A 12593-nucleotide genomic window follows, 5' to 3' on the forward strand; every position below is an offset into this window, starting at 1 on the left:
CAGTCAGAATTCACATCTCACGCTGAAGTCTTGAACTTTATCATGGAATTCTGTAACTTCCAATAGGAAACTTTCTTGGCAGTTAGAAAAAAAATTGTACATTCTGTTCTGAGTTCAACCCAGCATCCCAAACGTATCAATATCTATTGGTTGTTTTTCCTTCTTGTCAAAAGCAAATTTCTCCTTCCAGGCAAAGTTTCTCTAAAAATATTTTAGTCAAAAGAAATCAATTGGTTCCATTGTAAGATCATACAAAAACCAACCCAGAGTAAAGCAGTTATTAACTTTTTATTGTGATGAGTCAACTATGTCTTGAAACAGCTGTGTCTTCTTAAAACAGTCATTTGATGAGTTAACCATGTGTGTTTTAACCAAAGACTAAGTGATCTCCTCCCTCTATTTTCAATTGGTTGTCTCCTAGAAAAGTTTGAAAATTTTCAGAGTGAGAAAACAGAGTAAAGGGAAATAGGATGCCCATTTTCCCCACTTTTATTCAACACAGTACTGAAAGGCTTAGAGCTGTAGGCAAGAGAAAGAAATAAGGGGCAGCCAACTTGGAAAGGAGAACATTAAATTATCACTGTTTGCAATTGACATGATTTAATATATAGAAAACCCAAAAAACTCCAACACAAATCTATTAGAACTAAAAAAAATTTAGCAAAATTGCAGGAAACAAAGTCAATGTACAAATCTCGCTATTATTGTTATATATCAACAGTGAATCATCTGAAAAAGAAATCCAGAAAGCAATCTCATTTCCAGTAACTACAAAAAAAAAAATACTTGGTAATAATTTTAACCAAAGGGTTGAAAAATTGCTATAATGGAAACTGAAAATAATTAATGAAAAAAATTGGACACAAATGAAAGGACATCTGTGTTCATGGGTTGGAAGAATCAATATTGTTAAAATTTGCATACCAGAGCAATTTACAGTTTTGGCATAATTCATATCAAAATCTCAATGACACAAAATTGGAAAAAAAATTGCTAAAATTTGTATGAAACTACAGATGACCATGAATAGCCAAAGTAATCCTGAACACAAAGGGCAAAGTAAGAAGCATTTTTTTTAAAGATTTATTTATCTATTTGAAAGTCAGAGTTACACAGAGAGAGGAGAGGCAGAGAGGTGTTCCATCCGACGGTTCACTCCCCAATTGGCCGCAACAGCCAGAGCTGCGCCGATCCAAAGCCAGGAGCCAGGAGCTTCTTCTGGGTCTCCCACGTGGGTACAGGGACCCAAGGACTTGGACCATCCTCTACTGCTTTCCCAGGCCATAGCAGAGAGCTGGATCAGAAGAGGAGCAGCCAAGACTAGAACCAGTGCCCATATGGGATGCCGGCGCTTCAGGTCAGGGTGTTAACCCACTGTGCCACAGCACCGGCCCCAGTAAGAAGCATTACACTACCTGAATGTAAAATATATTACAAAAGCTACAGTAATTTAAAAAACATAATAGTGGTATTTAAACAAAGCCATAGACCAGTGGAACAGAACAGAGACCCTAGAAGTAAGCACAGACATATACACATATACAGCTAACTGATTTTTGACAAAGATGCTAAGAACATACATTGAAAAGAATAGTCTTTTTAACAAGTAGCAGTGGGAAAATTGGATATCCACATACAGAAGAGTGAAACTAGACCCTCTCTCTTAACATGTACAAAAATCTACTCGAAATGAACTAAAAAGAAATATTTGAAACCAGAAATGTTGGAACTATTAGAAGAAAACATAAGGACAAGCACTTGAGGATATTGGAATTGTCAAGAATTTTCTAGAAAAGACCCCAAAAGCACAGGGAAGAAAAGCAAAAACGTACAAATTGGATTTCATCAAACTAAAGATCTTTTATACAGCAAAGGAGTCAACTGAGTAAAGAGACAACGTACATAATGGGAGACAACATCTGCAAACCATACATCAGACAAAAGGTTAATATCCAGAATATTTAAGAAACTCAATTCACTAGCAAAAAGCACAAGTAATCCAATTAAAAATGGCAGTAGAACTAAATGGACATTTCTCAAAGAAAGACATAACAGTAGCCATCAGGTCCATGAAAGAAAAAAAGTTCTATGTTACATCATCAGGGAAATGTAAACCAAAACCACAATAAGATATCTTCTCACACTGGTGAGATTGGCTGTTGTGGAGCCTGCACTATAAAGCTGCTGTCTGCAGTGTTGGTATCCCATATGGGCACCGGTTCAAGTACCAGCTGCTCCTCTTCTGATCCAGCTCTCTGCTATGGCCTGGGGAAGCAGTAGAAGATGGCCCAGTCCTTGGGCCCCTGCACCCACATGGGAGACCCAGAAGAAACCCCTGGCTCCTGGTTTCGGATCAGCCCAGCTCCGGCCATTGCTACCATTGAGGAGTGAACCAGAGGATGGAAGACCTTTCTCTCTCTCTCTGTCTCTCTCTCTCTCTCTCAGCCTCTCTGTAACTCTGCCTTTCAAATAAATAAATCTTTAAATTAAAAAAAAAGATTGACTATTATCAAAAAGATAGAAGATACCAAGTGCTGGGGAAGAAGTGGAGAAAAATGGGGGATATAAATTACTACAACCATTATGGAAAACAGTATGGTGGTTCCTCACAAAACTAAAAATAGTGTGACCCAGCAATCCCACTCCTGGGTATATAGCCAAGGGAAATGACATACATCTGCTAGGTATACTCTCTAGCTCCCTTGGTTTTTTTTTGTTTGTTTGTTTGTTTGTTTGTTTTTGGTTTTTTTTTTTGTTTTTTGCCAGGCAGAGTTAGATAGAGAGAGAGACAGAGAGAAAGGTCTTCCTTCCATTGGTTCACTCCCCTAATGGACGCCATGGCAGGCGCTGCGCTGATCCAAAGCCAGGAGCCAGGTGCTTTTTCCTGGTCTCCCATGCAGGTACAGGGCCCATGGACTTAGGCCATCCTCCACTGCCTTCCCAGGCCACAGCAGAGAGCTGGACTGGAAGAGGAGCAACTGGGACTAGTACTCGGTGCCCCAACCAGGACTAGAACCCAGGGTGCCGGCGCTGCAGGCAGAGGATTAGCCAAGTGAGCCACAGCGCCAGCTTGTTATGTATTTTTTAAGGTGCAAATCAGAGCTGCTCATGAAATGAAAGCTACACGTTCACAGATTTTCATAGAAGCAAGAAAATAATGTAGTTGTTTTCCTATGTTCTTCCATGTATTGTACCATTCCCAGGCTGTTTGTCCTGCAGCAAGAGGGACAACCTATGTTTTCCACCTTCCCATGCTTCCTCAGTTTTGCTGCCTGAATTATGGCTGTAAATAAATTGATCTCAACTAATAATGATTCCTGGTTAACATAGCTTTTCTATGTCTCCATTGAGGGTGTGCCAGCTTCTCCCTAGTCCTACCAGTGTCTGTGCCAATTCTTCCCAAGAAAATAGAGAGCCCAATCCCGAGGTGATGTTAAGTAATAACCTTTGCATGGAACCTAGTCAAGGACCTTTAGAAAAGCTTTTTCTTCTTCCTTTGTCTGCATCCTGTTATACTTCCTGAAAATGTTTTTTAAAGGGGCAATGGGGGCCAGTGCGGTGGTGCAGTGGGTTAAGCTGCCCTCTGCAGTGCCAGCATATCCCATATGGGTACCAGTTCGAGTCCTGGCTGCTCTACTGATCCAGCTCCCTGCTAATGCACCTGGGAAAACAATGAAAGATGGACCAAGTGCTTGGGTCCCTGCACCCACATGGGAGACCCAAAAGAAGCTCCTGGATCCTGGCTTTGGCCTGACCCAGCCTTGGCCATTGCATTCATTCATTTGAGTGAACCAACTAGCAGATGGAAGATATCTCTCTCTCTCTCTCTCTCTCTCACCCTTTCTGCCTCTCTCTGCCTTTCAAATAAGTAAATCTTATTTTAAAAAATAAAAGAGGTTGGGGCCAGCACCGTGGCTCACTTGGTTACCTCCATCTGCGGCTCTGGCATCCCATGTGGGTGCCAGGTTCTAGTCCTGGTTGCTCCTCTTCCAGTCCAGCTCTCTACTGTGGCCCAGGAAGGCAGTGGAGGATGGCCCAAGTGCTTGGGCCCTGCACCCACATGGGAGACCAGGAGGAAGCACCTGGCTCCTGGCTTCAGAGCAGTGCAGTGCCAGCCGTAGCGGCCATTTGGGGAGTGAACCAATAGACGGAAAACCTTCCTCTCTGTCTCTCCGTCTCACTGTCTAACTCTACCTGTCTAATAAATAAAAATTTTAAAAAATAAAAGGGGCATTGGTGTTTTTTGATGCCCCATTCTCCATTGTAGAATCAGGCTTATCACTCACTCTTTAAACTCCTTAATGATTTATCCTGTGCCTGGGGTGAGCAGGTTCTGAACGCATTCAGTATGGGTGTGCTTGCCATGATCTAAATCCCTGCATACCCTCTGAATCCTTCTTCATGACAGGGGTCACATTTGCAATCTGGCTCAGTAGGTTGCATAACAATAGATTCCAGTGGCCTAATTTCACCCTTGAGTTCCTGCAAAGCCCTCATTCAGCCGCCTTCCACTTGGTGATTTATATAGATTTATTGTGTCAATTTGGCTGAGTAGCTCTGATACAACCACTGTTGGATTTGATATAATCAATCTTCTGTTCCTAGGAACAATGCAGGACTGGCGGTTTCCCAGTGATCTTCTTCATTAGAAGCTAAGGTTTAAGAATTCACCCATGAGCTATTATCATTTTCTTTTTTGGAGAACTTTCTGTTCCAACATCCTCTGTGCTCAGTCCTCTAGAGTTAAATTGTTCTCGCTGATTCATTGAAAGCAGCTTGAATTGCTGTCAACATCATCTCACATATAATGCTCTGCAGTTTCTTTGCATTTTAAAACTTCTTGCTATCTTCCTAACCTCCCATGCTTTGTGGACTTCCTGTTTTCATTATTTGAACCATGTTTCAGCTTGGGAAAAGAAGCTTAATGATTTCCTGAAGTGAAATGTATGATTCTTCCAATTACCCAAGCATTTGGGAAGTCAGGGGTCATGGAATCATTCTGAATCTAGTGGTTTTTATAAAGATCATTCCATTTTTGTAAAAGCTATCGGCTCTAAAATTAGTAAACATCTTAATGAATGAACACTCAAAATAGTAGGAATCCCTATTATGAAGTCTAATATCTACTAATATAAGAAATGCGTTGACTACTCTCTGTGGAAGACAAAGTCCTAGGCATTGGGAATTCTAATTTGAAGAATTATTTTTTTCCACCAACTGTCTTACACTGTGGAGTCAAGTCATATAGCAGACATGGAAACAAACAAATCAAGCTCACTCAGTATGACAGGTACTACATGATAGTAAAAAGTGAAGGAGAGTGTGATTATCTGATTGTTGAGATCCAGGAAGAAAACCTCTTTTCAGAGCTGGGTGAATCATGAAATAGGGCAGCATCTTGACAAATGTGCAGGAGGGCCTTAGACTGTGGTGGGAAAGACAGGGGCCAGGAGACACTAAGCAGTGAGACTGTGGTGTTGGGTCCACCAACAGAAATATAGCCAGTGAGCCCGGATGAGACAGCTTTGTATATCTTGAGAAAAAGTCAAAACTCCATTCTTCTCATCAGTAAGTCAGCATTAAAAAAAATAATAAAAGCACTCAATTATCAATCTGCAAAAGCAGGCAAACAAGGATTTTAAATAATGAAATAATATGGTCATATCTGTGCTCTGAGCACAATTGGAGGGATCATTTCAGCAGTTATTACTGTAGTAAAGAAAGAACTGATGGAAGCAATCATAGTGGAAATGGACAGAATGGACAGAAGACTTTGAGTTCGATATATAATTTTGAGATGTAATTGAGTGCCTTAAGCATTTGTCTGAGGTGGTAATGAGTTAAGGAAGTGCAAGAAATCCAAGGTGACCCTTGCTAGGTGAAGAGTGGTTCTGACCACCAGAAGAAGGCTAGAGAAGGAAGAACAGGTAGTGTTTGGGTTGCTCTGAGTGTTGTGGAAGGGCTCTGTAAAGATGAGTTCTACAAGAGTGCTTCAATCTCTTCTTCCCCCTTTCCCTGCCCTCTTGCAGCCCTTCAGGGTTTGTGGTCTTCAGGCCAACCTGCCCTATGCTTCCTAGCCTAGATGTTCCTCCATGTGGTTGGTTCCTGGTATTCAGTATAAACACAGATTTACCTCTCTCCTTTAGACAGGGCCCTCACTCTCCTATGCATTTTTTGCACTAAATCTTAAAATGTAAAAAAAAAAAAAAAAGAGTGCTTCAAAAAGTTGCAAATTGATAAAAACCATTGATTGTCTCAAATGCAGAGAAAGCATTTGATAAACTACAACATCCTTTGATGATAAAAAACCTTAAGCAAATTGAGTATAGATGGAACATTCCTTAACACAGTCAAGGCACTATATGACACACCCACAACCACCATCATATTGAAAAGGGAAACATTTCCACTAAGATCTGACAAGACAAGGATATCCACTTTCACCACTACTATTAAATACAGTTCTGGAAGTTTTAGCCAGTTATTAGGCAAGAAAAAGAAATCAAAAGGATACAAATTAGAAAAGAGGAAGTCAAATTATCCCTGATTGCAGATGACATGATTCTATATATAGGAGACTAAAAGATTCCACCAAAAGACTATTAGAACTCATAAGGGAGTTTGGTAAAGTTGCAGGATATAAAATCAACACACAAAATCAATAGCATGTATATATAGACAATGCCATGGCTGAGAAGGAACTTGTAAGATCAGTACCATTCACAATAGCTACAAAAAAATGTAAATACCTTGGAATAAATTTAACCAAGGAGGTATAAGATCTCTACAATGAAAATTACAAAACATTAAAGAAAGATATAAAAGAAGACACACAAAAAATATCATCAAAATGTCCATACTACCCAAAGCAATTTACAGTTTCAATGTGATCCCAACAAAAATACCAACAACACTTCTCAGATCTAGAAAAAAAAGATGCTAAAATTCATACGGAAACATAAGAGATACCAGAATAGCTAAAGCAATCTTATACAACAAAAACAAAAATGGAGGCATCACAACACCAGGTTTCAAGACATACTAAAGGGTAGTTATAACCAAAACAGTCTGATACTGGCACAAAAATAGACATGTAGACCTATGGAATAGAATAGGAATCCCAGAAATTAATGCACATATCTACAACTAACTAATCTTTGGCAACGGAGCTAAAATCAATCCCTGGAGCAAGGACAGTCTCTTCAACAAATGGTGCTGAAAAAATTGGATCTTCATGTGCAAAAGAATGAAACATGACCCATACCTTACAATTTATACAAAAATCCACTCAAAATGGATCAAGGATCTATATTCTACTAACTGATACCATCAAATTACTAGAGAAAAACATCAGGGAAACTCTGCAAGACTTTGGCATAGGCAAAGACTTCTTGGAAAAGACCCTAAAAGCACAATCAAAGCAAAAATAGAGAAACAGGATTACATCAAGCTAACAAGCTTCTGCACTGAACAGGAAATAACAAAGTGGGGAGGCAAACAACAGAATGGGAGAAAATATTTGCAAACTGTGCAACTGATAAAGGATTAATATCCAGAATCTATAAAGAGCTCAAGAAACTCAAGAACAACAAAACAAACAATCCAGTTAAGAAATGGGAAAAGAACATGACCAGGAATTTTTCTCTTTTTTTAAAGATTTATTTATGTATTTGAAAGTCAGTTTTACACAGAGAGAGGAGAGGCAGAGAGAGAGAGAGGTCTTCCATCCGATGGTTCACTCCTCAATTGACTGCAACAGCTGGAACTGCACCTATCCAAAGCCAGGAGCCAGGAGCTTCTTCTGGGTCTCCATGTGGGTGCAGGGACTCAAGGACTTGGGCCATCTTCTACTGCTTTCCCAGGCCATAGCAGAGAGCTGGATCAGAAGAGGAGCAGCCGAGACTAGAACCAGCACCCAAATGGGATGCCGGTGCTTCAGGCCTGGGCATTAACCTGCTGAGCCACAGTGCCATCCCCCAGGAATTTTTCAAATGATGAAATTCAGATGGCCAACAGACACATGATAAAATGCTCAGGATCACTAGCCATCAGGGAAGTGCAAATAAAAACCACACTGAGGTTTTACCTCAACCCAATTAGAATGGCTTTCATACAGAAATCAAAGAACAATAAATGCTGGTAAGGATGTAAGGGTAAAGGTACCTTAATACACTATTGGAAGAAATGTAAACTAGTATGACCATTATGGAAGATACAATGGAGATTCCTCAGAAATCTGAAAATAGATCTACCATATGACTCAGCCATCCCACTTCTGGAAATTTACCCAAAGGAAATGAAATCAGTAAATGAAAGAGTTATCTGTACCCTATATTTATTGCAGTTCAATTTGCAATAACCAGATGTCCATCAACTAATGACTGGATAAAGAAAATGTGGTGTACACACACACACACACACACACTCTATGGAATACTACTCAGCTATAAAAAAGGAATGAAATCCTGTCTTTTATAACAAAAATGGATACAACTGGAAACCATTACTTAGTGAAATATATGACAAATATATTTGTTGTATATAAGACAAATATATGATTTCCCTGATCTGTGGTAACTACTAGAGTACAAAAAATGTAATGTGAATGTGCAAAATTGCCATTTTGAAATTTAATTATTGTTTAAAGCCCTTTCCTCTACTGTTGAGGAACAGAGCTTTTTTTTCTTACTATTTGTTGAATTCTTTACCTAGTAGAGGGTTCAGCTCATGATTATAAAATAAAATGAAAGTATGTCATTGTAAAATTTAAAGAACTTTTGAAAGAGGAAGGAGGAGGGAGGGTAAGAGTGTGGGCAGAAGAGAGGATAGGATGGGAAGTATCACTATGCTCCTAAATCTGGATATATGAAATTTGTTCACTTTATATAAATTTAAAAAATTACAAAGTGGGTAGAAAAAGATAAATTTAGTGCAGAAAGTTAAAATGCATATATAATTTTTTCATAATATTCATTTTTCCTGAAGTTTCTGAAGACTTCTCCTATTTTAAGCTTGAGGGACCCAACTAGATATTTCCAATAGATACTTGTGTAAGTTTGGGGCTCGGGCTTAGAAATATAATAGGAGAGTCACTAGCATGGTGTTCAGTTAATTTTGCATCTGGCTAACTCCATTGCAGTCATTACAATAAGAATGACAACAACAAAGATGAATAATAAATGACCCTCTCTGAAGCTTAGTAAGGAACAAAGACACATTTTTTGATTGTACCTAATTTTCTAATATATCAGGTTATGAATATAAAAGACTTTTTCTATATACCAAAGCTTTGTCAATACAGACTTCACTTACCTTATTATTTTAAGTAATTCTTGATAATTCTTAAGATAAGCAACTACTGAAGAAATTTATTACTAACACAGTATGCTTTTGTGTTCCAAGGATATGATTATAAGTTTATTTCCAGCTGGAAATCAGTGCATTGTAACATCAGTGTGCTCTTTTTACTATATTTTGTAAAGAACAGATTTTTTTAATACTTCCTGAATCAATGAAGGTTTGGCAGCACTTGTGTCATTTAGGTAGAAGGAGGATTGCTCAGAGTTCTTGCTTTCACTCCTGTAATATATCAGAATAAGCATGTAAATATATCACATAGGCACATCTGGCTTGCGGTAGGAAACGATGGTAAAAAACTACATGTGTGAGGAAGTCCCCATGGTTACCCTAACCCCAAGTTCAGGAATTCTCTGATGAAAAAGAGTGATATTTCTGAATCCTAGTTTAAAAAAATTATAGGGACTGGAATCATGCACAAAATTATCTCATGAAACCAAAGTGAAAAGCATGTTTTGTTATTTAAATCTAGTTAGCTACTACATAGTTCTCTGGCAACCAGCCCAGGTTTTGAGCAAGTGACATATACAAAGAATAAACTGGAAGATTCTGATGTCTCCTGGGAAAAAAGGAAACATTGAATACAGTTTTTCAGAAGTGCACACTGAACTATATTCACCACCTTTTCTAAAACGGATGTGTTCACATAATGGATGTAGCTATGTATCCTGTGATTTCCTTGGAATGGAAAATGTCAAACCTCATTATTGGAAGGACTCCAAATGACATCTTTTTTTCTGTTATTAAACAGGGAAGGCCATGGTAAAATTTCAGTATTTGCTGTCAAAATGGCTTTAGCCACATTGTGCGGAGGGAAGATCATGGACAAATTAAGATGTAAGTCATTCTTTGTGTCTCTCTTTGTGTCCTCTACATACCAATTTTCCTCTCCCCGATTCCTACCGTGTCCCTCTACCCATTTGATTCTTTTCCTCATCCTTTGAGAATTGTTTGAAATGCAGTCTTCACTGATCTTTGGATTTTGTCATAGAATTATTTTCATATTAGATAAATATTAATGAAATGCATGTTTTTCTCTGCTTATGGATTATTATTCTTTATAACCTGTTAAGCATCATGACTACATTCTTTAGGATATTAATGTAAAATAAACATTCTTTTACAGTTCATAGTACTGTGACAGGTCTTTCAGGCAGTTCATCATTGTAAAGACACCAAGGCCAGGATTGGTCGGCCTTCTCCTTAAAGTCCTCTACGACCAAAGTTCCCAACACATTTCCTCCCTCTTCTCAGCCAGTGCTTTTCAACTTACTGGCAACTTCAAAGGTTCCAAAGGCAGACACTGCGAGGCTACAGACATAGGGATTACACAGAAACAGTATAATCAGAATTACCTACATGCCAATGAAGACATGGTAGCTGAATACACTGAGTGATTATGGGCCATTATGTGCATTCTGTCACTAAGTGAGGTACAATTTTTAAACCAAAAATACAGTAGAGCTTTTTTCTGTTTGTTTGTCTGTTACAAGTTAAAAAGCTGACTCTGACATAAACAAAATTACATAGCTCAGATGGCACCAGGATTTTAACCCCTTTTTTTTCTTATACCAGTGGTTGTCAAATTTTAGTTTACATGAGAGCCACCCAGACAGCTTTTTAAAACAGACTTTTGAGTCTCTCTTCCAGACTTTATGATTCAATAGATGCAGAGTGGGAATGGGATAAAGAATTTTCATTTTCAACCAGGTTAAAAATGACCTCGATGCTTCTGTTTCAAAGAAAAATTCCCACCTAACCCTGTCCGTCCTCAGTTTTACGAGTTTGGATGATACTGCTGTGTTAGAAAGGGCACCATTGGCCGGCGCCGTGGCTTAACAGGCTAATCCTCCGCCTTGCGGCGCCGGCACACCGGGTTCTAGTCCCGGTTGGGGCACCGGATTCTATCCCGGTTGCCCCTCTTCCAGGCCAGCTCTCTGCTATGGCCCGGGAAGGCAGTGGAGGATGGCCCACGTGCTTGGGCCCTGCACCCGCATGGGAGACCAGGAGAAACACCTGGCTCCTGGCTTCGGATCAGCGCGATGCGCCGGCCGCAGCGGCCATTGGAGGGTGAACCAACGGCAAAAAAGGAAGACCTTTCTCTCTGTCTCTGTCTCTCACTATCCACTCTGCCTGTCAAAAAAAAGAAAGAAAGGAAGGAAGGAAGGAAGGAAGGAAGGAAGGGAGGGAGGGAGGGAGGGAGGGAGGGAGGGAGGGAGGGAGGAAGGAAGGACGGACACCATCACCGGAGTTAGGAGCTGCAGCTCGCAAGCCCAGCTCTGTGACCACATCGCTGACCTGCCGGTGACTGACTTCACTTCTGCGCTCTTCAGCTTCCCTCTGCATCCTTCTGGGAGGAGTACCTTACATCCCTGTAGGGTTACACTGCTCCCCTCTGCTGCCTGTGGGCATCTGACAGTCTCTCTTGCTTCTTCAACCACCAACAGAGGAAGAATGAGGGAAGATGTTGGGGGGGAGGGCGGGGGAGATGAGGGTAGGTGAACCTTTGGTCCGTGACTCCAGCTTTAATGAAGACCCTACTTAACAGGCAGGAGTGATGATTCAGGTACTATAGGTTCTTGGCACCCATGTAGGAGAACTGGAGTGAGTTCCTGGCTCCTAGCTCCTGGCTTCAGCCATGTCACAGCCCCAGTCGTCGCACATTTAGAGAGAGAACCAACAGATGGAAACTCTAACTTTATCGCTCTGTCTCCTCCCTCCCTCCCTCTCTCCTTCTCACCACCACCATCTCTCAAATAAAAATTTGAAAGCAAAATAGCTTCAGAGTCATCAAGAAAGCATTGTTTTCAGGGTTAGGGTAGGAACAGGGGGTTTAGCAAAATGAACCAATACAGAGGAAGAGAGTCCCAAGGGCCTTGCCTGCCGACCTCATTTGTACAGAGGACATGAGCTCCAAGTTAAAAAAAAAAAAAAAAATTTCCACATACATGCTCAGCATTATTGTTTGAATAGATTAAGTGCTTCAATTGTGTACCCTCATGGACCCAGGAACTTTCTGTCTTTCCACTCTGATTTCATCCTCCTGAGTGGGGGGCGAGCAGTGCATCGGTTTCAGGAGTCGCAGCTTGCTCCAGAGGCACCCAGCCTTTAAATCTCCTCCCAGGGTGGCATCACAGCCCAGCAGCGGGGAGAGGAAAGGCATGACCGTGATAGGCACGGAGTAATCCATTCTCATGTAGTTAATTCCACGGAGATGCTGTTAGTGGGTTCTCGGT

General features: G+C 40.4%; 1 protein-coding gene across 17 annotated transcripts in view; it reads left to right on the plus strand.

Moving 5' to 3' along the window:
* Positions 1-12593, plus strand: part of DTNA (dystrobrevin alpha) — a 303884-nt gene that overhangs the window by 205493 nt on the left and 85798 nt on the right. For all 17 annotated transcript variants that reach the window (XM_062201516.1, XM_062201515.1, XM_062201520.1 and 14 more), the window contains one exon: positions 10109-10194. In XM_062201516.1, coding sequence (XP_062057500.1) covers positions 10109-10194 — 86 coding nt within the window. The remainder of the gene's footprint in view (positions 1-10108; positions 10195-12593) is intronic.

The sequence above is a fragment of the Lepus europaeus genome, chromosome 9 (genome assembly GCF_033115175.1).
Source record: "Lepus europaeus isolate LE1 chromosome 9, mLepTim1.pri, whole genome shotgun sequence".
Lineage (NCBI taxonomy): Eukaryota > Metazoa > Chordata > Mammalia > Lagomorpha > Leporidae > Lepus > Lepus europaeus.